Source organism: Geotrypetes seraphini, chromosome 14, assembly GCF_902459505.1.
Source record: "Geotrypetes seraphini chromosome 14, aGeoSer1.1, whole genome shotgun sequence".
NCBI classification, from domain to species: Eukaryota; Metazoa; Chordata; class Amphibia; order Gymnophiona; family Dermophiidae; genus Geotrypetes; species Geotrypetes seraphini.
Window position 1 is genome coordinate 4,356,066 of NC_047097.1, and position 27,300 is coordinate 4,383,365.

Sequence of the window (27,300 nt, forward strand, 5' to 3'; positions counted from 1 at the left end):
ACAGCCTCAACCCCCTCCCCCATGGAGAAGCTGTCTACCTTGTTTCCGGATGCCAGCGAGCCCAGCTGTTTCCTCTGCCGGCGGTCCCGCCCCTTCTCTGAGCCCTGCTGTGCTGCTTTTTGTTCCGGCGCTCCCGCCCTTTCTCTGACATCAGAGAAAGGGCGGGACTGCCTGAAGAGGAAGCAGCGCAGCACAGGGCTCTGAGATGGGGCAGGACTGCCGGCAGAGGAAGCAGCTGGGCTGGCATCCGGAAACAAGGTAGACAGCTTCTCCATGGGGGAGGGGGGGAGGCTGTGGGGGTGCGAGCGGTCCTTCGGGTGGGGGTGCGAGCGGTCCTTCGGGGTGGGAGTGCGAGCGCTCCTTCCAGGTGATGAATCGGGCGTCGGGGGGGGGGGGGAACTATGTAAAAAAATTTTTGTACAACGCGCTCACGCGTATAATGCGCAAGGGTATGCGCGGTTTGTAAAAACCACGTATAACGCGCGCGTTATATACGAGAAAATACGGTACTCATTTTTTTTTTCTATAACAACTATTTGGGTTTCTGTCAGGTACTTCTGACCTGGATCGGTCACTGGGAAGACGGGATACTGGGCTAGATGGACCATTGGTCTGACTCAGTATGGCTATTCTCATGTTCTGAGTTCAATTCCCACTGAAGCTCCTTGTGACTCTGAGCAAGTCACTTAGGCCCAAATTCTGTAACCAGCGCCTAAAGTTAGGCACCTATTTCAGAGACGTCCAACTAGATAGGCGCCTATCTTAATTGATTAACGAGCTCAATTAAGCTTTTTAATCAGCACTGATTGAAACATAGGCGCCTATCAAGAAAGCACGATGCTCTAACAAGGCGCCTCTAAAAATTTAGGCGGCCTTCAAAAAAAAAGGCGCTATGCATGTTGGGCGTGGGCGTGGCTACATGTTCGGCGCCTTGTTGCAGACTCACTGCTCTTAAGCGTGGCTTAAGCGCTCAGCTAGGCGCCTAACTTTTAGTTGTGCCTAGTGCTGGCCTATTTCTTGGGCGCCTCCAAAATAGGTTCCGCTCAGCGTGATTCATTAAACAGCACCCAGTTTTACTTGAATCGCGCCGAACCGTGCCTAATTAGGCGCCTAACTTTTGGACGCTTCTTAAAGAATATGCCCTTTAATCCTCCATTGCTCCAGGTACAAAATGTGAATAAGTACCTCTATATAATATGCAAACCGCTTTGATTGTATCCACAGAAAGGAGGTATATCAAGACCCAACCTCTTATTTTTTTTCTATACTGCTTTTCTGTAAAAGCTGTGAAGCAGTTCACCCCAATAAAAATACAAAACAAAATAAATTCAAAAGTATTTATAATATAGGCGCTGGTGAAGTCACCTAAACGCAAACAGAAATATCCTTGTCTTATAATGATTATGTAAGTAGACAATTTTGCATGTCTTTAGCTGAAAAGATAGGCAAATCCAGAGATTTGGGCCTACTCTATATATCAAAAGCCTCTACTCATCTACTATGTTGCTATGTTATATTTGTTACATCTACAGTATGAGGGGCTGCTGAAAAGTTAGCCCAGCCAAGAAGAGAATGATGTGGAGCCATTAAATTTACAAGTTATTGCACACTTTTCATTTCAATTATATGACATGAAAAGTGTCAAAAAAAGTGTGGAATAATTTGTAAGTTTCATGGCTCCACATCAGTCTCTTCTTGGTTGGGCTGAGAACTTTTCAGCGGCCCCTTGTATTGTGATGTCATAATGCCTCATTCCACCAATGCCTAAGAGCCAATCTCATCAGTGATGTCACAATGGCTTGGTTTCCCTCTACTTGTGCCCATTTGCTAGATGCATTTGCCTCATTGAAATGAGAAGTGTGGAATGACTTGTAAGTTTCATGGCTATACATCATTCTCTTCTTGGTTGGGCTGAGAACATTTCAGCGGCCTCTCGTAGATGCCTGAAGATTGATCCTTGCAAGAACTCTAGAAGTAGGGATACCAGATTTTCTATCTGGAAAATCCAGAACCCCCTAGAACCACCCCCAGGCCCGCCCCGTCCCACCCATTCCTGCCCCGTCACACCCCATTTCACCCTGTCACGCCCCTAAGCACCGCCTCCAATCCCCCCAGTCCCTCCCCCCCCCATTGCCTTCTCTCATCGGGCTGGACATCCCTGCATGCGCAGATGACCTCCTACACGAAGGAAAGCTTTTCAAACCTCAGACAAAAGGAGGACATGTCCGGGAAAATCCAGACGCCTGGTAACCCTATCTAGAAGGGTCTGGCTAGTAGATTCAGGTAAAGGCAAGTGTGAAGTTATAAAATTTGCGGATGATACTAAACTCTTTAGCAGGGTCAGAACTGTGGAAGAATGTGAGAACCTACAAAGGAACCTGAACAAACTAGAGGAGTGGGCGAATAAATGGCAAATGAACTTCAATGTAGGGAAATGCAAGGTCATGCATATAGGGAAAAGAACCCGATGTTCAGCTACCAAATGGGGGGATTAGTACTAGAGACAAGTAGCCTTGAAAAGGACTTGGGTGTGCTGGTGGACACAACAATGAAGTCAACAGCACAATGCGCAGCAGCCTCAAAGAAAGCAAACAGAATGTTGGGTATTATTAAGAAGGGTATCACAACCAGAACGAAGGAAGTCATCATGCCGCTGTATCGCGCGATGGTACGCCCACATCTGGAATACTGTGTCCAATATTGGTCGCCGTACCTAAAGAAGGACATGGAGATACTTGAGAGGGTTCAGAGAAGAGCGACAAGAATGATAAAAGGTATGGAAAACCTTTCATACGTAGACAAGTTAGAAAGGCTGGGGCTCTTTTCTCTGGAAAAGCGGAGACTCAGAGGAGACATGATAGAGACTTACAAGATCATGAAAGGCATAGAGAAGGTGGAAAGGGACAGATTCTTCAGCCTATTGGGAACAACAAGAACAAGGGGGCACTCGGAGAAATTGAAAGGGGACAGGTTTAGAACCAATGCTAGGAAATTTTTCTTCACTCAGAGGGTGGTAGACACCTGGAATGCACTTCCGGAGGATGTGATAGGACAGAGTACACTAAGGGGATTCAAAGAGGGATTGGACAAGTTCCTGAAAGATACGGAGATTGAGGGATATAGATAGAGGTAGAGATAGGATTATGGAAGGGTAGAGGTAGAAGAAAAATGGGGATTGAAAGGTTTTAGACGAAGGATCACTTACAGGTCATGGACCTGATGGGCCGCCTCGGGAGCGGACTGCTGGGCGCGATGGACCCCTGGTCTGACTCAGCGGAGGCAACTTCTTATATTCTTATATGGAAAAAACAGATCTGTACTACAGAAGTTATCTGAGCCTTCACAGCCATGAAGGAGTCTAGCTGAATAACTAGCATTCTCACTTCCTCCACTGGAACCAAACTCTGGTTTTGTAATTGGATCTCTGGACAGGGAAAGGACATCTGTGATCGATGGACCTCCAACATCTTAATCTTAGAAGGCTTTAATTTGAGATTGTTCAACCTCCTTTAGATATTGATTTAACTTGTCCAGATCTGACCCTCTCACAGTGAACAAAATGTACAGCATATAATAAATAGGCACTTTGTCCAAAATTTGGGCATGATCTGGTCTAATATGATTTGATAAAACTTGAGTTAAAATTGAACTGTGAAGCAAAGGCCATAAACGTGAAATTGCTGTGCCCCATTGGGCAGAGCCTAGAAAGTAAAAGATCTAATAGCTCTAGATATATCTAGGCTCCTATGTGAGTTATTGGTCCACACAAAGAAAACAGTCTCTTTGCTATATACCATGCAGAAACCAGATTGTTTCTCCACCAAGAAGTGATTTTCCTCTAGATTCTTGGTCTTCATTCTCCATTTTTGAGGGTTGCCAACAGATCAGGTTTTCAGTATATTCTTAATGAATACCTATGAGAAAATCTGCATACAGTGGAGGCAACAGTCATGCAAATCTCTCTTGTGCATATTCATTAGGGATAACCTGAAAATCTGACCTGATAGAAACCCTCAAGGATTAGGAAAGACCAAGGCTCCAAATGGTTAACTGTGAAAATACAACTTTGTCTATCAATTTGCCTATAAGTGTAGTGACCACCAGACTCAAAGCAGCTTTTATTCAAAGCTCATTTTGTATTTAGATGAAATAGAAGGCACAGTCACCTTGAAATGACATTGGCTCAATGTGAACTGTACTATATACAGTACATGTTCCAACCCACCACGACCTCTACAACTTAATGAATCTCTTAGTAGGCTGCATTTGTGGTTCTGAAGAATCAATATTTCACACATTACTTTTGTGATTGATTTTCCCTCATGGATACTTCAGCCAGCAGCATTAACAACAACACTCAGAGCAAAAAAGGCATTTTGTGTGGCTCTTAGAACAAGTCTATTTCCATAAGAAAGTAATGCATCCATCATTCTCATCTGTTTCCGAGATAATGCATTTCTGCTCTCCAAAGCAAATTTCAATTCCCAAGGTGCTCTGACATACACAAGAAAGGGAATGAGCATATCTGCTAAAAGTTAAAGATTTGCATTCTATCAAATTATAAGAGCCAAGCTAGAATCCAATGAAATGCTGCAGACCTTGAAATAATGTTCCAGTTATCAAAATGTTTTTGAGACTATGAAAGTTTATTTTTTTTTTAATTTTGTGTCTGTAGTAATTGTTTTCTGTGTTCATTGGAGCCTTCTCAGACTTTGGATTGCTGCAACTGTACGTATTAAAAGCAGTTTAAATTTCTTCTGAACTCTTCAGTGATTTAAGTCAGACATGTAGTAAAGGGGGAAATTCTCGAAGATGCGCCGAAGGTTAGCTGGTGGTAGGGTGCCCTACTGCTGGCTAACCAACCAATTTGGAAGCATGTTTTCTAAAAAATTGAGGCATGAATGGTGCCTTCATTTACTGTGAAAGTGTCAAACTTATGGACATGCTTAGGGGTGCAAATGGAAAAACAGGCTCATATGTAATCTAAGGCTGATGTGGGTGTGGTTTGCACCAGAAGTGGCCTTAGGTGCCCCTAGGCACTTCCGTGAGCATGACACGGTACCTTAAACGTAAGCTTCTAAAATGCTGGCCTACATTTAAGTGCCAGTGTAAAAAAAAAAAAAAAGTGAAATTCTATAAACAGCACCAGTATGTGATTGACACTATCGGTGGCAATTATAAAATCCCCTCCCCCCTTTGAATGTTTATGGTAATAGGCACAAGAACAAGGTGTCAGGTCAAAAGCGCGCCGGGACAAAGGCGCTCCCAGAAAATTGAGCGCAGCGCGGGGGCGCGCACCACAGAAAATTACTGTTTTTAGGGCTCCGACGGGGGGGGGGGGGGCGTGGGGAGGAACCCCCCCACTTTACTTAATAGAGATCGCGCCACGTTATGGGGGGTTTGGGGGGTTGTAACCCCCCACATTTTACTGAAAACTTCACTTTTTCCCTGTTTTTAGGGAAAAAGTTAAGTTTACTGTAAAATGTGGACGGTTACAACCCCCAAACCCCCCCTGACGCCGGCGCGATCTCTATTAAGTAAACTGGGGGGCTCCCCAACAAAAACTCCCGTCAGATCCCCTATAAACTGTAATTTTCTTCGGCGCGCGCCTCCGTCTTGCGCTCAGTTGTCGGCGCGCGCCTTTGTCTTTCGCGGGGTTGTCTATGAACCCAAGAACAATAACCCATAGTTCATCTAGTCTGGCAAACAAGCAATGAACTATTCTGTGTAGAAGAATTACCATCAGTTCTGGCATGTTTATTATAAGCTGTATAGGTAGTTTGACATCCGGGTCATCGGTGTAATCCATAGGCACAATGTTGGGTGCCAGCTCATAGTATCTGCTATGCAACCTGTAAACAAGCAAAGAACAGACCCTAATCAGTCAGTTGCAATTTGCACATATTTGCATTATTACGCTGCCATTCAATCAAAACATGTGAAGGCCCATTTTAAAGTAGAATGTCAAAATCAGAATCGTTTATTGAAAGCTTCTATACCGTTACTAATGACTGGGGATTCAATTCAGAGCGGTTTGCTTGAGCTTCTGTAATGGTGTTATAATACAAAGTTCGAGTGTTTCTGTGATGGTTTTCCATACATGGCTTCTGTAATGATGTTCCAAATACTTTTACGTATCACAAGAACATAAGAATAGCCTTATTGAATCAGACCAATGGTCCATCTAGCCCAGTAGCCCAGCCTCACTAATCCTGGTCACTAGTACCTGGCAAAAACCCAAATAGTAGTAACATTCTATGCTACCGATCCAGGGCAAGCAGTGGCTTCCCCCCTCTTCATTGCCTGTAATTTTGTTAAAATTTTGTAAATCTGTGTGTCACCGCGGACCTTAATTAATGAATGTGAACCGCCTAGAACTTTTTGGGTATGGCGGTATACAAGAATAAAATTATTATTATTATTATTATGTCTGTCTCAATAACAGACTATGGACTTTTTCTCCAGGAAATTATCCAAATCTTTCAGTATAGTGTGTATAATGATGTTACAATACATTTACATATCTTTTACATTAGTCTTTTGACTGTGTGTACAGTAATTATACACTATCTTCATCCTATATATCACTAGAGAATACTATATTTACCCTATATACTTGTATACACTCATCTTACGTATTTATAAATTAATACCACTCATCCTACATATATCACACATATTAGTATCGTGTATTATGTTCTCATAAATCCTACGTATTTACACGCATATTACCACAATCATGTACTATGTTCATCCAGATAAATGTAGTTATCTGTACTTTAATTTTCATATCCTCAGCTTTCTGGTAGAAAACTGGAACGCTCTTCTGGAGGCTGTTATAGTGGAAAACACCTTCCAGGGATTCAAGACAAAGTTAGACAAGTTCCTGCTGAACCAGAAAGTACGCAAGTAAGGCTAGTCTCAGTTAGGGCACTGGTCTTTGACCTAAGGGCCGCCGCCTGAGCGGACTGCTGGGCATGACCACTGGTCTGACCCAGCAGCAGCAATTCTTATGTCAATTGTTCACCCTATCGTGTCTATTGTTCTCCTTATTGTGTTCTTAGTAGGGAGTAGCCAGCTATTTCCTCTATGTTGCTACTCCCCTTGATATGTCCAGGTCAGGATGTGTGCAGTTCCAGGGTTATTTTGGAAAAGTATCTACTGACTTAGAGCGTTTTCAAAAATACATGCAGGAATTCACATGAATGTGGTTTATGTGCAATGGGAACAATCATTTTACAACTGTTGATGCAGACAAATAGACAACTGATAAATATCAGTGTCGGCACTTACACATGTAAGTTGATATTTCAGAATAATAATAATAATAATTTTAATTTTTTTATATACCGCCTAACTAAAAAATGGTTCTAGGTGGATTACAACAAATAATAACTAGTCAAACAGTAAAGAGTACAATTTAAAAGGAAAATACAATTCTAAGCAATGTACAATAAATAGGAACTGATCCTACAGTGGAGAATATGATTTAAAAGAAAAGTACAATTTAAGAGAATGGTTCTAAGCGGTTTACAACAAATAAGAACCGATCGTACAGTAAAAATGCAATTTAAAAGGTGATACCTTACATAAAAGCATGGAATTTTAAAAAGAGAAAACCAGTTAGGATACTAATTTTTCAAATAGTTGAGTCTTCAAAAATTTTCTAAAATCAAGATAAGAAGATTCTAACATAATTTTACCTAACCAACCATTCAATTTAGCAGCTTGAAATCTTTTGTAATGACATAATTTAACAAGAAGGGCTTGGTTCTACAAACGATACCTACATTGGGAGTTGCCATTGAAAATGGCACCTACCAATTTAGGCGCCATTTATAGAATCACACTTACTGGTGCCTAAATCGAGTTAGACACCAATAGGCATCTACAACTTAAGTGCTGGTATATTAGACCAGAGTTTTCCTGGTTTATAATACTGGGGCCTAATGTTTACATACCCAAACTCCACTCCTAATCATGCCTACTTTTCATGTAGGCAGCTTTAGGCACTGATAAGCTCCCAGGTCTAGGTATCGATAGGCACTGCGCTGATTTCTGTGCAGAACTTAAATTGTTTTGAATTGGCTTTTAATGGCATTTTCAATTATCGTGCCATTTAAGCCAATTAAAAGATTTTAAATTCCACACAGAAATTGGCTAGATTCCAGTAGGTGCCACCACTCTAGACGCCATTTATAGAATCAGGCCCGGTGTCTGTCATTTTGGAAACCTACATAGCTTAATTTAAAAAAACATAAGTTTCTACTCCTGCCAGCATTTCAAGCTTTAAATGAATTATATGAGAATCTTTAATAACCGAAGAAGAAACTTCTTGAAAGGATGAAACTCATAGTTCTAAAGTGGTAATTTGGTTCTGAAGCAATCTTAAATTTTAAATCAACATTAGATAGCTTTGACAGTGTCCTGAGAAAAAAAGAACATACTTGAGTAGTAATACTGACACGAAGTCCCCTCCAAAATACACATTTCTTGCCACAAGTCTTGCAATGATACTTTCTGTTTCCCTATGTCCAAAACTATCGTTCCAATCAAAGGAAGAGATATTGCTCACAAAGGTGAAGCAGACATCAAAAGACTGAAATTGACGACTTGTCCGTCTCTGCAACTGCCATCATCCGGATAGGAAATATTATGTAGCTCTCTGGACCTCCTTTCTTGATTGCCCATCGGACGATGGGGGGAGGCACTTCCTGACCAGTACCTGATACCTTAAATCTAGGGCCTTGGGGGGAGTGAGTGTGATGTATGATGGCTATGCCCCTGTTGGGTGGAAGCTAGGTGTTTGGGGGCTAGCATGTTTGCCTTAAACAAAAAAATGGTGTGTGAAGAACATCATATTCTCTCCTCTGCCTTGTGGCTACGTACCGTATTTGCCGGCGTATAAGACGACTTTCCAGTACCTTAAAATCCTCCCCAAAGTCGGGGGTCGTCTTATACGCCGGGTACTGTTTACATGCCCTTACTTTACATTAGAGAACTGCACGGGGACGCCCCTAGGGTCGCGGGGATCCCGTGGGGACGCCCCCTAGGGTCGCGGGGATCCCATGGGGACGCCTCCGAGGGTCACGGGGCTCCTGCGGGGCTGGATGTACTCAGTCTTCTGGATGTACACGGCTCTTCTTCTCCCTACCTTCTCTGCTTGCAGCACAGAGCCGAACGGAAGTCTTCCCGACGTCAGCGCTGACGTCGGGAAGACTTCCGTTCGGCTCTGTGCTGCAGGCAGGGCAGATAAGGAGAAGGAGAGTAGCCTCGCGGTTCGAGTGGCTACCAAGGGAGAGGGGCGACCCGCCCCGGTTGCAGCACAGCCGGCCAGGTTCCCTTACTTTTGTGGCACTTCCCCGACCGACCGATAACAGCCCGGGTCCGACAATCCTCCCTGCCCTGTAGCCGCGAATCTAAATTACCTTCTTACAGCAGCTGTAAGAAGGTAATTTAGATTCGCGGTTAAGGGCAGGGAGGTTTGTCGGACCGGGGCTGTTGTCGGTCGGTCGGGGAAGTGCCACAAAAGTAAGGGGACCTGGCCGGCTGTGCTGCACCCGGGGCGGTAGAGAAGGAGGGGGGGAGAAGGACGCTGAAAGGCCATGGTGAAGACAGGAGGGGGGGAAGGACTCTGAAAGCACTTGAAGACAGAGGAGGGAGAAGGAGGCTGAAAGCACATGGGGGAATACAAAGGGGTGGAGAAGGACGCTGAAAGGCCATGGGAAGGGTGGGGGGGGAGAAGGACACAAAGGAAATGAGGAAGAGAGAGTAGGGAGAAGACGCTGGCAGGGAAGAAGACAGATGCCAGACTATGGGGGGAGCAGAGAGAAGAAGATGGGTGCCAGACCAATTTGGAAGGGGGAAGAAAGGGAGAGGCACAGTAACAGAGCAAATGGAAGATGCAGAAGGAAGAGAGATAGTGGATGGAAGGAATTGAATGAGAACATGAGGAAAGCAGAAACCAGGCAACAAAGGTAGGAAAAGAATTCTATTTCTTTTTTTTTTTTTTTGCTTCAGAATAAAGTAGTATATTAGTTGTGTTGATAAAAATTTATAAACATTAGAGGCTCTGGTAGAAACCCGTTTACAAAGTATGTATTCTTCCCAATTAATATTTTCAAATTAATAAAGTCTTTTTGCTTATTTGTAAATGGGTTTCTACCAGAGCCTTTAATTCAGTAGCATAATTAAATGAAATAACTATTTCTGAAGTTTATAGGGACGGGCGGGGACGGAGGGGATTCCTCGCAGGGACGGGTGGGGACGGAGGGATTCCTCACGGGGACGGGTGGGTTTCCTCGTGGGGACGGGTGGGACTTTGGCAGGGACGGGTGGGGACGGGTGGGATTTCTGTCCCCGCGCAACTCTCTACTTTACATGCCCTAACATCTCCTTCCTTACCTCCTTATGGTGCTTACGGTACTAGTAAACCTGCCGGGACATCAGCGGGGCCATGGCGGGACATCAGTGTGACAAGGGTGCCAGCTCCTTCATCCTGCGCAGCGGGAAGCAGCGGCGCTCTGGCCCCACCCCTTTTCTCTTTACTACGTCTCTCGCACATGCGGCCGTGTGTGGAGTCTAGCCCTTAAGGAAGTTGCGGGGGCGAACAGGAGGCTTTTGAAGGCTTTTAAAGGGAAACTGTCATGCCAGCAAACTTGCTAGGGACTTGCCCGGCACTTGCTCTCTCCCTCTATGTGTTATCTTAATGAAGGACAAATTGCTATTAGTTAGGAAAGTAGAAAACTTGGAAAATTATACTAAAATGTTGAATTTAAGATTACTAAACTTTCCTAAAACTTTAGCAATGACGCCCAAAGATTTATTCTATAAATTTTTGAAAAAGATATTTAAATACCCTGAGAATGGTTTTCCTCCATTACACAAAGTTTATTACCTTCCAGTTTCAAAGAAGGCTTCTAAAACTGAGGCTTCAATAAATTTAAGCTCTATGGATGTTACGAAAATTTTGGAAACCTCAGAGGATGAAGTTATCTCATATTCTACACTTCTGGTGACATTTGTTTTTCAGCAAGATAAAGAGGCACTTCTTAGGCTGTTTTTTAGGCTTAAAGAGGTGACCTTTATTGACTCTAAGATTTCAATGTTTCCGGATGTATCTAAATTAACTCAATCCCGAAGGAAAGAGTTCCTGGAAATGAGACAATTTGTATTGTCCTTGGGGGCTAAGTTTCAACTCAGATATCCCTGCAAATGTTTGATCTTGTTGGATCAACATTCATATATTTTTTTTGATCCCCCCCAACTACGATTTTTTCTTGAGGCTAAAGGGGTAATGCTGTCCAGTGCTCCCACAGTGGAATAAGGTCTAGTTTTCATTTATTTGAAGAAGTAACACTGCATTCTTGTTTATAAAATTCTGTATAATATAAGACCCTACTAATGTGAATTGCTTTTCCAATAATGTGGACTTTTGTTTAAGAGATGATTGATACTGTAATGGAAGTTGTTTAGTTTTCACTTTTTTCTTTTTCTTTTTAATTAATGTGTTTAATCTCTCTTTCCTATATACATACTGTATGAATGTATATTTATGAAATTAAATAAACAATTAAAAAAAAAAAAAAAAAAGTTGGGGGGTCGTCTTATATGCCCAGTCGTCTTATACGCCGGCAAATACGGTACTTCTTTATTCTTAACTGTTACCACAGTTTTGGCAATGATTATTTTTTTTTAAACTGTTTGTATAACTACCGTGTGGCTTTACTCCATTGTGTTGGTTTGTGTTGGTTTATGTACGCGTTTTCTTCACCACTACCAATAAACAGTTATAAAAAAAAAAAAAAAGGGGGAAGAGGTAGCTGCAGGGAGATTAGGAAACCTGCTGGGGATCTTTTCTAAAACTTTTTCTAAAACATTTGAAATTCCTGGTAAAAAAAAAACCTGTGTATACATGCACAATACTTTCCACTCCCTTTCTCTAATGGTTAAACATATTTAGAATCTTAAAATCTAATTGTGGAGGGGCACTTCCTTTTTTTTTTTTTTTTTTTAAAGTAAATTAACTATCGTTCATCCTTAAACAGTAAGGGGTCAGCTTTACTCTTCTATGAAATTATTTTCCACAACATACCTACATCGTTTTATGGTACTTAGAGGCTTAGTAGATTTATAAGAAATACAACAGATGGTACAGGAAACTGCCTGAATATCAAACAAGACTTCCTAACTCATGTAACATGTGCTAATACTATAAAGATGATATAAATCCAATGCGTGAAGCACATAGCCGTGCTGCTCTCTTGGTAAATCAAGAGCAACAAGTAGTTGTCATGCTATTCTGCTGCTAACACTTTTTGTATCTTCGAAAGCAAAACATATAAGTCTCCAAGAGCAAGACAAAGCCAAGGCTAAATGATCACGGTCTATCATAAATCTATGCCGAGCACGACCAGCGCTCTAAAAACCAGACAGGAATAGTCAGCAGTAATTTTAATGAGATGATAATACTGCCCAACTGAACAGTGAACTGGAGGGTGGATTTCAAGATTAAGAAGCAATTAGAATGAAGTTGCTGAGCCAAGTCACCTTTATTTCCCACCAGGCTTTTCAGGCTGTATTTCCGTTTGAGGCATGAAACAACAGGATGGAAGACAGCTTCCTTGTGGAAGAGCTGGCAAAGCACATTGCTCTAACGTAAAACTACCCCTCCAAAAAAATACCACGGCATTGCACCAGTAGATTTTATGAGCATTTCTGGTTCAAACATCCCTGTTCTCTGGGGCAACAGGCCTCTACATCATATTAAGCCAAACTTCTCACGCCAATCTTTTAACATCTACCCCCAAACAGGATTGGATAAATGTTTCTCATCCCAATCTGATTAATATAGGACTTATCAATTCAAGATCAGTAAAAAATAAACATCACTTAATTAAAGATGCTATATTCCAACATAATCTTGATATCCTCTGTATAACCGAAACCTGGCTACGAAAAAGCGATGAAGCTTATTTATCCTATGTATGCCCACCACATTACACCTTTAGTTTCAATCATCGTACAAGTAAGCAAGTGGTGGGATGTTTCCCTGGTTCTGAAAATGACATTTTGAGAATAGTGGAGTTTTTTTTGCCCATGATACAGAATTAGAACGGATAAAAATTCATTGGGTTGCTGTCTGCATATTATTTATGGTTGAGGTTTTTTCTCCACTTTGAGTAAATGGTTTTCAGTGGGTACTTCCACCACTTGGCTAATAACATTTTTTCTAGTTTTTTTTTTTATTTAAAAGTCTCTATCATATCTCACCTCTTTTGCCTTTCCTCCAAAGTATACAGATTGAGATCTTTAAGTCTGTCCCCATATGCCTTATCACGAAGACCACACACCATTTTAGTAGCCTTCCTTTAGACCGACTCCATCCTTTTTATATCTTTTTGAAGGAGCGGCCTCCAGAACTGTACACAATATTCTAAATGAGGTCTCACCAAAGTCTTATACAGGGGCATCAATACCTCCTTTTTCCTACTAGCCATACCTCTCCCTATGCACCTTAGCATCCTTCTAACTTTCACTGTCACCTTTTCAACCTGTTTGGCCACCTTAAGATCATCACATACAATCACACCCAAGTCCCGCTCTTCACTCCCTAATCTGTACCATTCCCTCGGAATGTACCATGACCTTGCTTGCATTTCTTAGACCCTTAAAGGCCTGATTCATTATGGTCATTTCCCGTAGACATAGAACAGAAGAAGCCTCAGCAAATTAGGTTTAACAGGGATAATTTTATAAAAAGGTCAGGGCTGGCTCAATTTATGGACCAGTTGAGGTCCCGGCCCAGGGCACTGGTGATAAAAGGTGCCAAAATCCCATTCTGGCATCTCTCCCTCTCTCTTCCCCTCCCTCTGCAGGTGAGGAGAGAGAGAGATGCCAAACTGAGATTCAGGATTTTGGCGCCCTCTATCACCAGCATTAGTGAGGGGGGGGGGGAGAGATGAGATGAAGGGGGAGCTACTAGATCATGGGAGGGGAACCAATGCAAAAGTTGGTTCAGGGAGCCACAGTCCCTTCAACCGGCCCTGAAAAGTGTGTTTATTTGAACAATCTAAAAAGGTCTCTATTTTATGCCTATGCTATAAACTTATAACACCTCCCCTTTTTTTACTGATCTACCAATGATAGCATACAGCAAGGTTAGGGAATATAGGAGAAATGTTGAAATATAAAAAGAGCGATATGACTGGAGATAATCAGACTTCTGAACATCATGGATGTGGTCATTCTCAATGGTATGACCTGGTGATTCAGGGGAGTACAAGGAAAGATATACGGACCGGATGTTTAATTAGATCAAAGTTTGTTACTTCATGTAATAGCTCCTGGGTGGTATATATTGTAGCCTGCCCTTGTGATCTAATTTATGTGGGGAGGAGCAGCCATCAAATAAAACTGAGATTAAATGAACATAAATTGAGAATAACCGCTAAAACTTTGTTGGCAGGTTATTTACCAGATACAGGTAGGGTGGGAGGGTGGTAAGGTTTAGTTTAGTTTAGTTAAATTATTGTGAGCAGTATTGGATATTTAAATTGAATATCACAGTGCCTCATGGTTTGAATGCTGAGATCAAAAGGATGACGTTGGTATGATTGTGTTTTGTGATTGGCTTCCTGAAAATGCTAACGTAAGTGAATTGTATAGAAGGACGACAACGCCATTTTTGCAAAAAAAAAAAAAGCTGCTAGTGAAATGGTGTGCATGTTTGATAAGGTATTTGTTAAGTGCGTATCTGGCTACTTTTTGATATTTAGTATTAAGAATGATTAGAGAATTACTTTTGACTGGTTTCTTATAGGGAACATACCTTGACACAATCATTGGTGAAACATGATAACATGTCAACAGTTCTCGTTTGAGAATATTGCAGCTAAAAGATGAGGAGTTTTGATTCAAATGTATTAGATATAATTATATTATGAAACTATGAATTTGTAAGCAAATTGTTAGTAATTCTTGGGCTGATGAAGAAATTGGCTAATTAAATTCTTAAGCATACACTTTATGACTTGAGTCTAGCTACTGAAATTAAAAGTGAGAGATATACTGTATAGATCAGGGGTGCCCACACTTTATGGGCTTGCGAGCTACTTTTATAATGACTAAGTCAAAATGATCTACCAACAATAAAATTAAAAAAAAACACAAAGCACACTGAAAGGCAGAGAAAATGTTAATTATTCATATTCCGGGTTTTTTCAAAGTGGTCACGGCAAATGACTCTATGCAATGTCACCTCAGTAACAAAATACAAAAATAGACAAATACACCCCCTCCCTTTTTACTAAACCACAATAGTAGGTTTTAGCACAGGGAGTTACGCTGAATGCCTCGTGCTGCTCTCAATGCTCATAGGCTCCCTGCGCTAAAAAACGCTATTGCGGTTTAGTAAAAGGAGTCATAGTGCAAAATATAGACAGCAGATATAAATTCTCAAAACCGACACATTTTGATCACTAAATTGAAAATAAAATCATTTTCCCTACCTTTGCTGTTTGGTGATTTCATGAGTCTCTGGTTGCACTTTCTTCTTCTGACTGTGCATCCAATCTTTCTTCCTTTCTTTCAGCCTCCTGTATGTTTCCTCTCCTCCAGACCTCATTCTCTCCCCCAACTTTTTCTTTCTGTCTCCCTGTTCCCCCTTCTTTCTGTCTCCCTGTCTGCCCCCTTTCTTTCTTTCTCCGTGCCCTCCCCCAAGCCACTCGGTTTGCTGCCACCGCCATCAGGGAACAGCCCCCAAGCCACCGCCGTCCCAAGCTTTCTCTGCAGAAGCGTTGCGCTGACCAGCATTCCGCTCCCTGACGTCAATTCTGATGTAGGAGAGGAAGTTCCGGGCCAACAAGGCATTTCTCCTCATTCCATCCAGCCTGAGCCCCATCTCTCCTTGATCCAGCATTTCCCTTCTGTGTCTGTCAGAATTACCATTCCACCTATTTTCCAGCATCACCCTTCTTTGTGTCCATCTCACCTATATCCCTATCTCACCACTTTTTCAGAATCTTCATTTGTCTCTGTCCTTGTCTTTACCCCATGTTCACCATTTGCCCTTTCAATGTCTTTATCTCCCCCCCACACACTTTTTCAGCATTACTTCTATGTCTCTATTTCACCTCCTCTTCATGTCCCCTATGTATCTCTATCCTTATTCAGTAGGTCCTGCTTACTCTTTCTCTTTTTTGTGTCACTATCTCCATTTTCAGCTTTCCCCCCTTTTCCTTTGTTAATGCACCCTGTAGCCAGAATCTTTCCACCCTCCCTCCACTCCGGCCCAGCCCAGTATGAAATATTTCCTTTTGTTTCCCTTCCCTCTCTCTTTCTCTCTCTCTTCTGCTCCCTCACCCACAAGTCCTGCATCTGGCCCTCTCCCTTCTACCTGCACCTGGCAAAACCCCCCTGCTCCGCGGCTCTCTTAAGCAACTCGTCAGCAGCGGTGATCAAGACAAGCTGCCGACATCGAGGCCTTCCCTCTACGAGTCCCGCCTTTGTGGAAAAAGGAAGTTGAAACAAGCAGGACTCGCAGAGGGTAGGCCCCGACGTCAGAAGCTTGTGTCGATCGCTGCTGCTGAGTTGCCGAAGAGAGCCGCGGAGCAGGGGGTGTGGCCGGAAGCAGGTAGAAGGGAGAGGGCTGCTGGAAGAGGTAGAAGTTCCGGAATATGACACCGACCCGGGCCAGGATGATTTCTTTTTCAGGCTGTTGCTGTTGCTGCCGCCACCACGCCCCCTTCCCCCAACCCGAAATGACAAAAACAGCCTAATGCCCGGCGTCGGCGTCTTTCACGTCGGGGAGAGGAAGGCTGATAGGCCCGGTAGATCGGGACGGCAACACGAGTCTATCACAGAGCCTGGGATGGGCTCTGCGATCGACTTACGTTGCCTTCCTGAGCTACTGGTCGATCGCGATCGACGCGTTGGGCACCCCTGGTATAGATAATATCTTTTTGATGAGATGCCCTGGTGAGATATGTTATAAACATAATACAGTGGAACCTTGGTTTACGAGCATAATTCGTTCCAGAAGCATGCTCGTAAACCAAATCCCTCATATATCAAAGCAAGTTTCCCCATAGGAAGTAAGGGAAACTGCTTTGATTGGTTCCACCTCTTCCCCCCCCTCCACGAGGCTACCGGCGCTGCTCCATTCTCCCCCCCTCTTGAGGAATCCGACGCTGTTCCAAACCCCTCCCCGCGATCCAGCTTCCCCCCCCCTGCGAACCAGTATCCCCCCCGCTTGCGTTGCCCCCCCTCCACCGCGATCCTACTTTCCCCCCCTCCCGAGCAGTCAATGACACCCTTTACCCGACTTGGCACCAGTGCCGGTGCCCGAAGATCTTCTCTCTTCTGGCGCGGCTGGGCGGTGCGTCGGAGATCCTCCTCCTTCTGGGCTGGGCAGGGCTGGACTGGCTTTGAGCATTTGCGCATGCTCAAAGCCTTCTGGTCTCGCTCTCTCCGAGATTGAGAGCGAGACCAGAAGGTTTTGAGCATGCGCAAATGCTCAAAGACAGTCCAGCCCAGCCCAGACCAGAAGAAGGAGGATCTCCGACGCACCGCCCAGCCCAGGCCACGCCAGAAGAGGGAGGATCTTCGGGCACCGGCACTGGTGCCAAGTCGGATAAAGGGTGTCATTGACTGCTCGGGGGGGGAGGAAGTAGGATCGCGGTGGAGGGGGGGGCAATGCGAGCGGGGGGGATGCCGGATCGCCGGGGGGGGCGCTCGTACAGTGAGGCAAGCTCGGTTTACGAGGCACCAAGTTTGCGAATGTTTTGCTCGTCTTGCAAAACACTCGCAAACCGGTGCACTCGTAAACCGAGGTACCACTGTATAGGCCTCTATATGCTTTTATAACATAGAGGGGCAAAATCAAAAGAAACGTCTAAGTCCAATTTGGGCTTAGGGCACTAGTCGCCCAAAGATGGCAACGGTAAAATGTCCATTCTCAAAAAGTACGTCTAAACTGTTCTTTTTTTTAAATTGTCTATCTGTATGTCCAGGCGTTTGATCATCCAGATCACCACTACGTCTATCTTGATACTACATTCTCGACCCAAAATTTGTCCAAGCCCCAAATGCCCAAAACAAGACCTTTTGGATGTGGGAGGGGCCAGCATTGTGATGGAATGGCCACCCAGACATGGCAACAGAGCAGAGGGGCTCCTTATAGGGCACTACTGTGAACTTCACAAAAAGGGTGCCACATAAACATCTCACCAGAACTCCCTTATAGGTTATGGTGAGCCCCCCAAAACCCACTATACCCACCTGCCTACAACCCCAACAGCCTTTATGGCTGCAGGTGGCACCTATACGGCAGTACAGTAGGGTTTGGGGGGGGCTCATATTTTCCACCATTAATGTAGTGGTTACAGTGGCTTATGGGCCTGGGTCCTCCTTTCTATGGTTCACTAGCCCACTCCCCAGGCTACTTAAGACACCTCTGGTCAGCTCTACTAGGCTTTCCTATAGCAGGTGCTGATGTTCCGGAAGCAGGTACGTACATTTTTATTCTGAAGTTTTTGGGGGTGCGACGGGGGTCAGTAAACAGGAGGAGTGTGTGGGGGTCTTTACTTTGTCCCTGTAGTGATTATCTGGTCACTTTGGATACCTTTTAGGCACATATACTTGCTTTTCTATCTTCTAACTCACAACATATGTTTCTAGCATGTCTTGTCAAACATTCAATTATCCCTGCAGGATGACTAAGGCCCTCTTTTACTTAGGTGCACTAAATCAATGTGTGCGCTAACCGCTAATGCGTCTATACGATAACATGCACGCATTAATGTTTAGTGTGTGACTAGCGCGCGCTAATATTTATCACGCGCTAAAAAGCATAGCACACCTTAGTAAAAGAGGGGGTAAGTCTAGGTCGGCCCACATCCCGCCCTAACCACTCCTCCCAAAACGCTCCTTTCTGCTCTGGGCGCACAGCAGGATTCAGAGGCCTAAAATGTCCCTGGATACGTCCAAAACGCCGTTTCAGTTATCGGCACTTGGACGACCTGTCTTTTAGGACGACTAAGTGCCGACTTGGGCAGGTTTTCAGACGTGTTTAAGTTTCGATTATGAGCCCCTTAGGCTCCTACGATGGCCCTCAGTAGCATACAAATTTTCCTGCACAAATTTACCCCTGCTCCAAAGGTGGTATAAACATGTCCATGTGCATGCATATTTCATAAAACATACCTGTAAATTACAACTTTACTTCAGCTCCCCCAAACTATGCCCCCAGGAATGCCTATATTGTATGCAAATCAAAGTAGGCACAATCTTTTTGTGTACCTATTTTTTACACATGTACCTGGACACAGACACATGTTTCAGCAGCCATTTTTTTGCATGTTTTACATACAGGAAATGAGTTATAAAATTGCCTCGCTAATGTACATCTGTGCTTCCTATAGGAAAGATCTGTGGCTATCAAAGCCGGAAAAGTTGTCTGACATGCTAAGAAAACCAATAGTATTGTATACAGCAAGCCTTTGTACTGTTATATTATTGATCGTACTCTCCAAAAACAGTACTTCAAAACATATTTATTATAATTTTTAACTAATTCATTGGTCTTCAGAAGTGCCAGTATTAGACAAATGATTTGAGTGGCAAAAATACTATATGGCACTAGCCTTTTCATTAGACCCATTATTTTGTATAAAGTGCTTTAGTGCTTTAATACATTCAATACTTCAATAAATATATAAACTTTCAACTTATCTTTTGTCTTTTTTTCTGAGTTTTCCTTTGTCAATAAATATCGGGAAGGGACCTGTCATTCCGACATGTCTCGCCCAAAGGCTGTATCAAGAAAAAGTCCCCCCTTCTGTTTTAGCTCCACATCATCCCGATCATCAGTGATTTTGAGACAAAGAAAACCAATAGGGCATACCAGTGGCTGAAGTGCTATGGATTGGAACTCATCTCTGAGTTATTGACATTTTTTGGCAGAGGCTCCGATTTCCTCCTCTTGCAGAAGGTGCGCTGAGGTGTAAAATTAAGACCCAAATGCAAGGTCCTCTCCGACCTACCAGCAATAAATTGCAGCACCGCTCGTTTGAGGCAGGGCATTACTGGCAATGACACTGCCTTAGTAATGAAAGCTCCAAGTGTTACTGAAGTGCTGAAAACAAAAGATAAATGTGGGGAATGGCTCACAGATGAGAAACAAGCAGAGACCTTGGTTATCGCTAGGACCTACAGTAATATATTATGCATCTCTTTATCTGCATCCTTAGTCCTTATATTTTGCTTAATCTGGCAAGTAGCTAATCGTACCCCCCTCTTTTACTAAGGTACGTTAACCGATTAGCGCGCAATAATCAAATTAGCAAGCACTAAATGCTAATGCATCCATGCACACGTCAGCGTTTAGCGCGCGCTAATCGGTCAGCGCACCTTAGTGGAACTTAAAAGCAGACCATTGTATTAACATAACACGTCAAATAACATAGCATAAAAACCTGCTGTATGTGGGCAATACCAGTAAAACCTGAATAAAAAAGTCCACATTCTTTATCTACGCATGTGATCCCCTTCAAAAGCCCCAGTTCTTTGGGTCAAGGATATTAATTTTTTTATTTCCAGAGGTTTGATATACTGTGAATGATCTTCAGTGGCTTACAAAAAAAGCAGGATAAGAGAGACAGAAGGGGAAGGGAGGGAGGCATAAAAAGAGTCACATAGCAGTCGGTCCAAAGGATTCTACAAACAGGCGGGTTTTGAGGAAGGCTTTGAACTTGCCTACTATCTATGGGGAATTCAGGAAACGCCTAAAAACACACCTGTTCCTGAAATACTTAGGAAACCAACCTATATAATCTTAGTCCTCAACAAACGATCGCTAGAACTATCAATCACTAAGTCTGTACTTTGTTTATTCCATTCAATCTGTAACATTTCTAATCATTGTAAACCGCATAGAACTTCACGGTCCTGCCGTATATAAACTGTTATTATTATTATTATTTATTCTGAGCGGATGTGAGGATTTCCTGGATACCGGGCAAATCTATCTCCTTTAGGCTTAAAGCAGTGTATGGCAAAATGTGTGCCGCGGCACACTAGTGTGCCATCTGAGATTCCAGGTGTCCCGCGAGATGCTGAGTAGGAGGAGAGGCGCCGGCTGACTGCCTTTTATGGTGAGAGGCACATCCTGTAATAAGCCGGCATCAGCGCCTCTCTTTCTCTCCGCGCCTCTTCCCTTTCAGCACCCCGCCACTGGTGGCTCAGGGCACGCGCATGACAGCATCACGTCGACATCCACACACTTCCGGATGCCCTCAGGCCGCAGCTTGCAAAGTTTGCGAGACACTGGCTTAATGTCTCAAGGGCTGGCCAAAAATAGCTCCAGACCAGTTCAATTGTCTGTGCCTGGCTACAACATCACCAAAATTAACCCCTTCCTCTCGGAGCACACTACCCGGTCCCTTGTCTACAATCTCATAACCTTATGCTTACTTCTAAAAGGTCTTCCGCTGAACCACCTCCCCCCCCCTGCAATCGGTGCAAAGGTCATCTGCACGACTTATCTATTGCCAACCTCATTACACTCACCTTACCCCTCTCCTCAAATCACTTCACTGGCTCCCCATCTGCCTCAGTTCAAACTCCTATTACTAACCTACAAGTGTGTTCATGCCGCAGCCCCTCAGTATCATTCCTGTCTCTCCTTATATGCCGCCCCGAGAACTACATACTCGGATAAGCTGCTTTTTATCTGTACCCTTCTCTTTCACTGCCAATTCCAGACTTTGTTCCTTTCATCTAGCTGCCCTGTATGCCTGGAATACACTAGCTGAGTTCATCCATCACACTGCTTCCTTTACCTTGTTTAAAAGTAGACTGAAAACCCACCTTTTTTATATAGCCTTCAATTCATAATCCTACTTCCCACTATTAAGTTTATTAATATTAAGTTTATTAGGATTTTATATACCGCCTATCAAGGTTATCTAAGCGTTTTTTTTTACAATCAGGTACTCAAGCATTTTCCTTCTCTGTCCCGGTGGGCTCACAATCTATCTAACATACCTGGGGCTATGGAGGATTAAGTGACTTGCCCAGGGTCACAAGGAGCAGTGCAGGGTTTGAACCCACAACCCCAGGGTTCTGAGGCTGTAGATCCAACCACTGCACCACACACTACCCACTGTTCACCACTCTAGCCAGCAGATTAATCCTGTTTGTCTAAACTAAACTAAACTAAACTAAACCTTAGGTTTGTATACCGCATCATCTCCGCAAGCGCAGAGCTCGGCACGGTTTACAGAGGTTGAGAGGAAAGGAACTACAAAGATGGATATAGGAGAGGGAATAAGAAGATAGGGAGGGAACAGGGTACTAGAGAACGGGGGGTGATTAGATTTTTGAAAAGAGCCAAGTTTTCAGGTGTTTACGGAAGGATTGGAAGGAGCTAACATTTCTGAGCGGGGATGAGAGGTTGTTCCAGAGTTCTGTGGTTCTAAAAGGGAGGGATGTTCCAAGTTTTCCTGCGCGGGATATACCTTTTGTAGATGGGAAAGATAGTTTCAGTTTTTGGGAGGATCTAGAGGAGAGTGGGTTAGAGGAATTCCAAAGGAGTGGGATAACGGGGGGTAGGATGCCATGTCTGTCTGTCTGTCTTGTCTGTTTAGATTGTAAGCTCGTTCATGGTTCTGTACAGCGCTGTGTACATCTGGTAGCACTCTAGAAATAATAGTAGTAGTAGTAACTGGTTATTTTCAGTATCACTTAACTGGTTAGTGCTGCTGAAAATGACCAGTTAGTGCTTAAAGCACAGCTGGCTATTTTGGGGGCATTCCAGGGGTGGAGTTAGCACTTGACTGTCTGAGTGCCAAAATTCAGCACTTAACCGGCCAAGGTAACTGCATAAACAGGACCGCCAAAAAGTCATTTCTATCTTTATGCGATGCCCCATAGCTGGATAAGTGCTGAATATTGCACTTCACCTGGAAATTCAATGCCGAAGCCTGGACATGGCCTAGCATCGGATTTCTGGGCATAATGCCAGCAGCAGTCAGCAAAACACTGGAAAATAAATTAAATAGGCCCAAAGGGTGAGCCTTAAACACACGCTCTCTATTGCTTCTCAGCACATAAGCCAACATGCAGTCCATCACCGACTCTCTAGGGGTCTTTGACATATATAAGAAGAATGTTGCAACCAAATGGTATATACCTCCTTCTACTCTTGATCATGATGTGAATCTGAACCACAGTGCTCACTGGCAAAGCGAGGGTCAATTTGTGAGCTGGAAGCAATAGGAAAATAGAAAAAATTACCTTTAGTCCAGATCAACAAAGGAAAACTTAAAAAGGAGCTGGTGATCCACTCGAGGAGACGTTGCATTATGAGAAAAAGAAAATGCTGGAATGATGGAATGAAGAAATGCTTTAAAGAGAAAAAGCTGATAAGATAGTAGCCTTTCTGCTTTAATTAATGGTAATAAATAGAAGTGAAATAAGATACCTCTAATATTAGACTAGCAATACATTTTGCGATGAGCTTTCAAAGGGAACCCTCCTTCAGATCAGAAATTCCCAGTCGTGCGGCCTTGCACCTTGGCCTCCCAGATCATACATATTCCTCTGTCCTAAGCAGAATATTATTGTAAAAATGAGAACATAAAAGCACTTTCTCAGCCCCACTGCTGAAAGACAACAACAGATACTTTCAGTATGAATTATCTATTCTCTGTCACTTTAAAACTATGGGCTCCTTTTGTTAAGTGGGTTAGATTTTGCAGTTGCTGGTTCACAGGGCAAATGAGGCCCCCTATCTCTCCTGTTTTGCTGTGAGATTTCCTGATTCATTATCTATTTGATTTTCAATCATTGCTATTTTCTCTCATCTTGTTTATTGTAATATAGTTTATGGTCCCAAAGTGCTAAATGCTCTGACACTGCTCTGATGCTCAGAGGATTCTATGAAATACTGCAGCTAGATTTCTTTGTAACGCTAAAAAACTATTACACTTCTCCGTCCATATTAGCAGGGATTAGGGCCAAGCTGGCAAGCAAATATGGAAAAATCACAGATAACTTTTAATGCTGACTCTGACCCACCCCCGCCACCTTCCTGCCTCCCGAAACTTTCCATACCTTACCTGTAATCTAGCGGTGAAGCGGGACAGGAGTGATCTTCCTATACTCTTTCTCTGTGCAGAGCCATCAACAAAAATTCACGAGTCACGAAACTACAGCGGGAACTCACGGCAGCCATTTTTGTTGACGGCTCTGCATGGGGCAGGAGCCATAAGAAGATGGCTCCTTCCCCGCTAGGCCACCAGGAACAATGTGGAGAGGCCCGGGAGGCGGGGGTGGGCCAGGGTTTAGAAATTCACGAATAACCGAAGTTGCAAGTTCTAAATCCATGAATATGGAGAGAGAAGTGCACTCCTCTTCTTAGAAAAACTTCACTGGCTCCCAGGTCAGTTTCGTTTTCAGTTTAAGATACTTGCTCTCGCTCACAGTGCTTTTTATGGACTATCACCCTCTTTCTTGTCCAACCTGATCTCTTCTACTGTGCTTGGTTCTTCTTTGCGTTCACCTTTCAAACGACTGTCTCTTTCTCCACCCTCTGGGATCAACTTGTCACCCTGCCTTTTTCTTCATTGCCCCTCTTTGCTGCAATGCTTTACAGGTATCGCATCATAAAGAATTATCATTTAAAAGGTTTAAGTCATTATTAAAATCGCATTTCTTTTCTACGGCTTTTAGTCTTCAACCTGGGTAAGCAGATTTCTCATGGGCCATTTGATCTGTTTGTTTTTTTATGATTTGAGAGTCTGGCCTTGGTTTGAGAGTAGTCTATCCTATCAATATCAATGGAGTTCTGTTTTTCTTTATTTTCTTTTAATGATTTTCTTAGTATTGCACACTGCTTTGACCTATTTCAAAAAAGGCAGTATAGAAAGTTTGATTAAACATTAAGGCCCCCTTTTATCAAGCTGCGTTAGGGTTTTTTTTAATCGCAAGCCGCTGTGGTAAATGCTCCATTGCTCACAGAATTCCTATGAGCATCGGAACTTTTACCACAATAACCCGCAATTAAAAAAAAAAAAGCCTAATGCAACTTGATAAAAGGGGGGGGGGGGGAGCTAAATTAGCATATGGTAAGTGCATATTTAATATGGCAGCTAATGGAGGTATGCCTGGCATATTCTTTGCAGATCTGTACTGAAATATCCATTAGCACTGAGCACCCTGGTCATAATTGACATAGATGTACTTAGAGCAGTGGTCTCAAACTCACGGCCTACCAGGTACTATTTTGAGGCCCTCAGTATGTTTATCATAAGCACAAAAGTAAAGTAAAACAGTTTCTTGATCATATGTTTCTTTAGCTATAAATGATAATATTATTATTAAGACTTAGCCAAAAGGAAAATTTATAAACTATAAAGAGTTTTACCTCATGCAAAATTTTCATTTCTTGAATAAGACCTTAACTATTTTTTTTCTGAGGCCCTCCAAGGACCTACAAATCCAAAATGTGGCCCTGCAAAGGGTTTGAGTTTGAGACCACTGACTCAGAGCCTCCTATTTAGGGAGCATTAAGTGTACCTGCTCTAACTGCACAATTGTCAATATATTCTCAGTTCCCATTCTCTGCCCTTGCCTTGCCTAGTTACTGTCCCAGCCCAAAACGTCCTTAACAAGTGATTTAGAGCATGCTGTTAAAATGACGCAAAACCTATTACCGTGCATAGGCAGCCCATAAAATGTGGGAGTGTGTGGCACAGTGGTTAGAGCTACAGCCTCAGCATCCTGAGGTTGTGGGTTCAAATCCATGCTGCTCTTTGTTACCCTGGGCAAGTCACTTAATCCCCCCATTGCCCCAGGTGCATTAGATAAGAGTGTGAGCCCATCGGGACAGAAAGGGAAAAATGCTTAAGTACCTGAATGTAAAACCACTTAGGCTATAAATAGTAGATAAAACCTAAAATAAATGTGCTAATTTGTGCATTTATCCCCCAATTCTGTAAAGTCCGCTAAACTTAGGCAGCTACATTGGCATGTCTAGCCTATGTAGGCATCTTGCTTAATTGGTACGTAACACCTCCTAATAGATCTTAATTGGAAGTTGGGCACCTAACTTGCTAGGCATTAGAGAATGACACGGTGATAAAATTCATCACCGTTCCCGTCCCCGCGGATAACCGCGGTAAATAATCCCATGTCATTTTCTAATGTCAGTCCTTCTACACCAGCATTCTTCAAAGCAAAGCTTGCGGGTCAGTGGTTGTGGCCATTCATACTCTGATTCTTATGTGAGCCAAGGATAATGAAGCCATTGTGACATCACTGATGTGATTGGCTCTTAGGCACTGGTGGAATGAGGCATTATGACATCACAATATCTGGATACCAGAGAGACTGTCATTCTGTAGTGTCTATCTCAACTTCAATCCTTCTACACCAGCATTCTTCAAAGCAAAGCTTGCGGGTCAGTGGTTGTGGCCATTCATACTCTGATTCTTCCCTCTCTCCTTAAAGAATGACATGAAGATGGTTTCCCGCAGTTATCCACGGGAACGGTGATGAATTTTGTCACCATGTCATTCTCTACTAGGCATGATTCCAAGCCAGTGTCCCACAAACGTTGCAAAGCTGCAGTACTCTAAACATAGTGGCCACAGCTCGAGGCATCCGGAAGTGTGCGGACATCAACACAATGATATCATACGCATGTGCAAAGGCCTTCCAGACAGGACCTGAGGGGGTGGGGGGTGCCAGCAGGGAAGACGTGTGAAGAGGAGAGGTGCCAGAGCTGGCTGATTGCCTACAGGATGTGCCTCTTGCCGGGAGATCCCGAGATTTCAGGAGGCAAACTAGTGCGCTGCAGCACACAGTTTGTGATACGCTGCACTTAACCACACAAACTGTATTCAATCTCTGATCAATCTCCAAGAAAGACTGTGAAACTATCCCAAGGCAATTTGAAGCCCACACCATAAGAACATAAGCAATGCCTCTGCTGGGTCAGACCTGAGGTCCATCGTGCCCAGTATTCCGCTCACGCGGCGGCCCAACAGATCCAGGACCTGTGCAGTAATCCTCTATCTATACCCTTCTATCCCCTTTTCCAGCAGGAAATTTATTGAACCCCAGTACCTTACTCTGCCCTATTACGTCCTCTGGAAGCGCATTCCAGGTGTCCACCACACGTTGGGTAAAGAAGAACTTCCTAGCATTTGTTTTGAATCTGTCACCTTTCCGAATGCCCTCTTATTCTCTTATTTTTTGAAAGTTTGAAGAATCTGTCCCTCTCTACTCTCTCTATGC

General features: G+C 43.4%; 1 protein-coding gene across 3 annotated transcripts in view; it reads right to left on the reverse strand.

The window, feature by feature from the left end:
* CIB2 (calcium and integrin binding family member 2) overlaps positions 1 to 27,300 on the reverse strand; it is a 123,750-nt gene that overhangs the window by 50,019 nt on the left and 46,431 nt on the right. For 2 of the 3 annotated variants that reach the window (XM_033921110.1, XM_033921108.1), the window contains exon 3: positions 5,741 to 5,852. In XM_033921110.1, the coding sequence (XP_033777001.1) occupies positions 5,741 to 5,852 (112 nt within the window). Of the gene's footprint in view, positions 1 to 5,740; positions 5,853 to 23,191; positions 23,216 to 27,300 lie in introns of those variants that run through there. The other variant, XM_033921109.1, reaches the window with a different exon arrangement.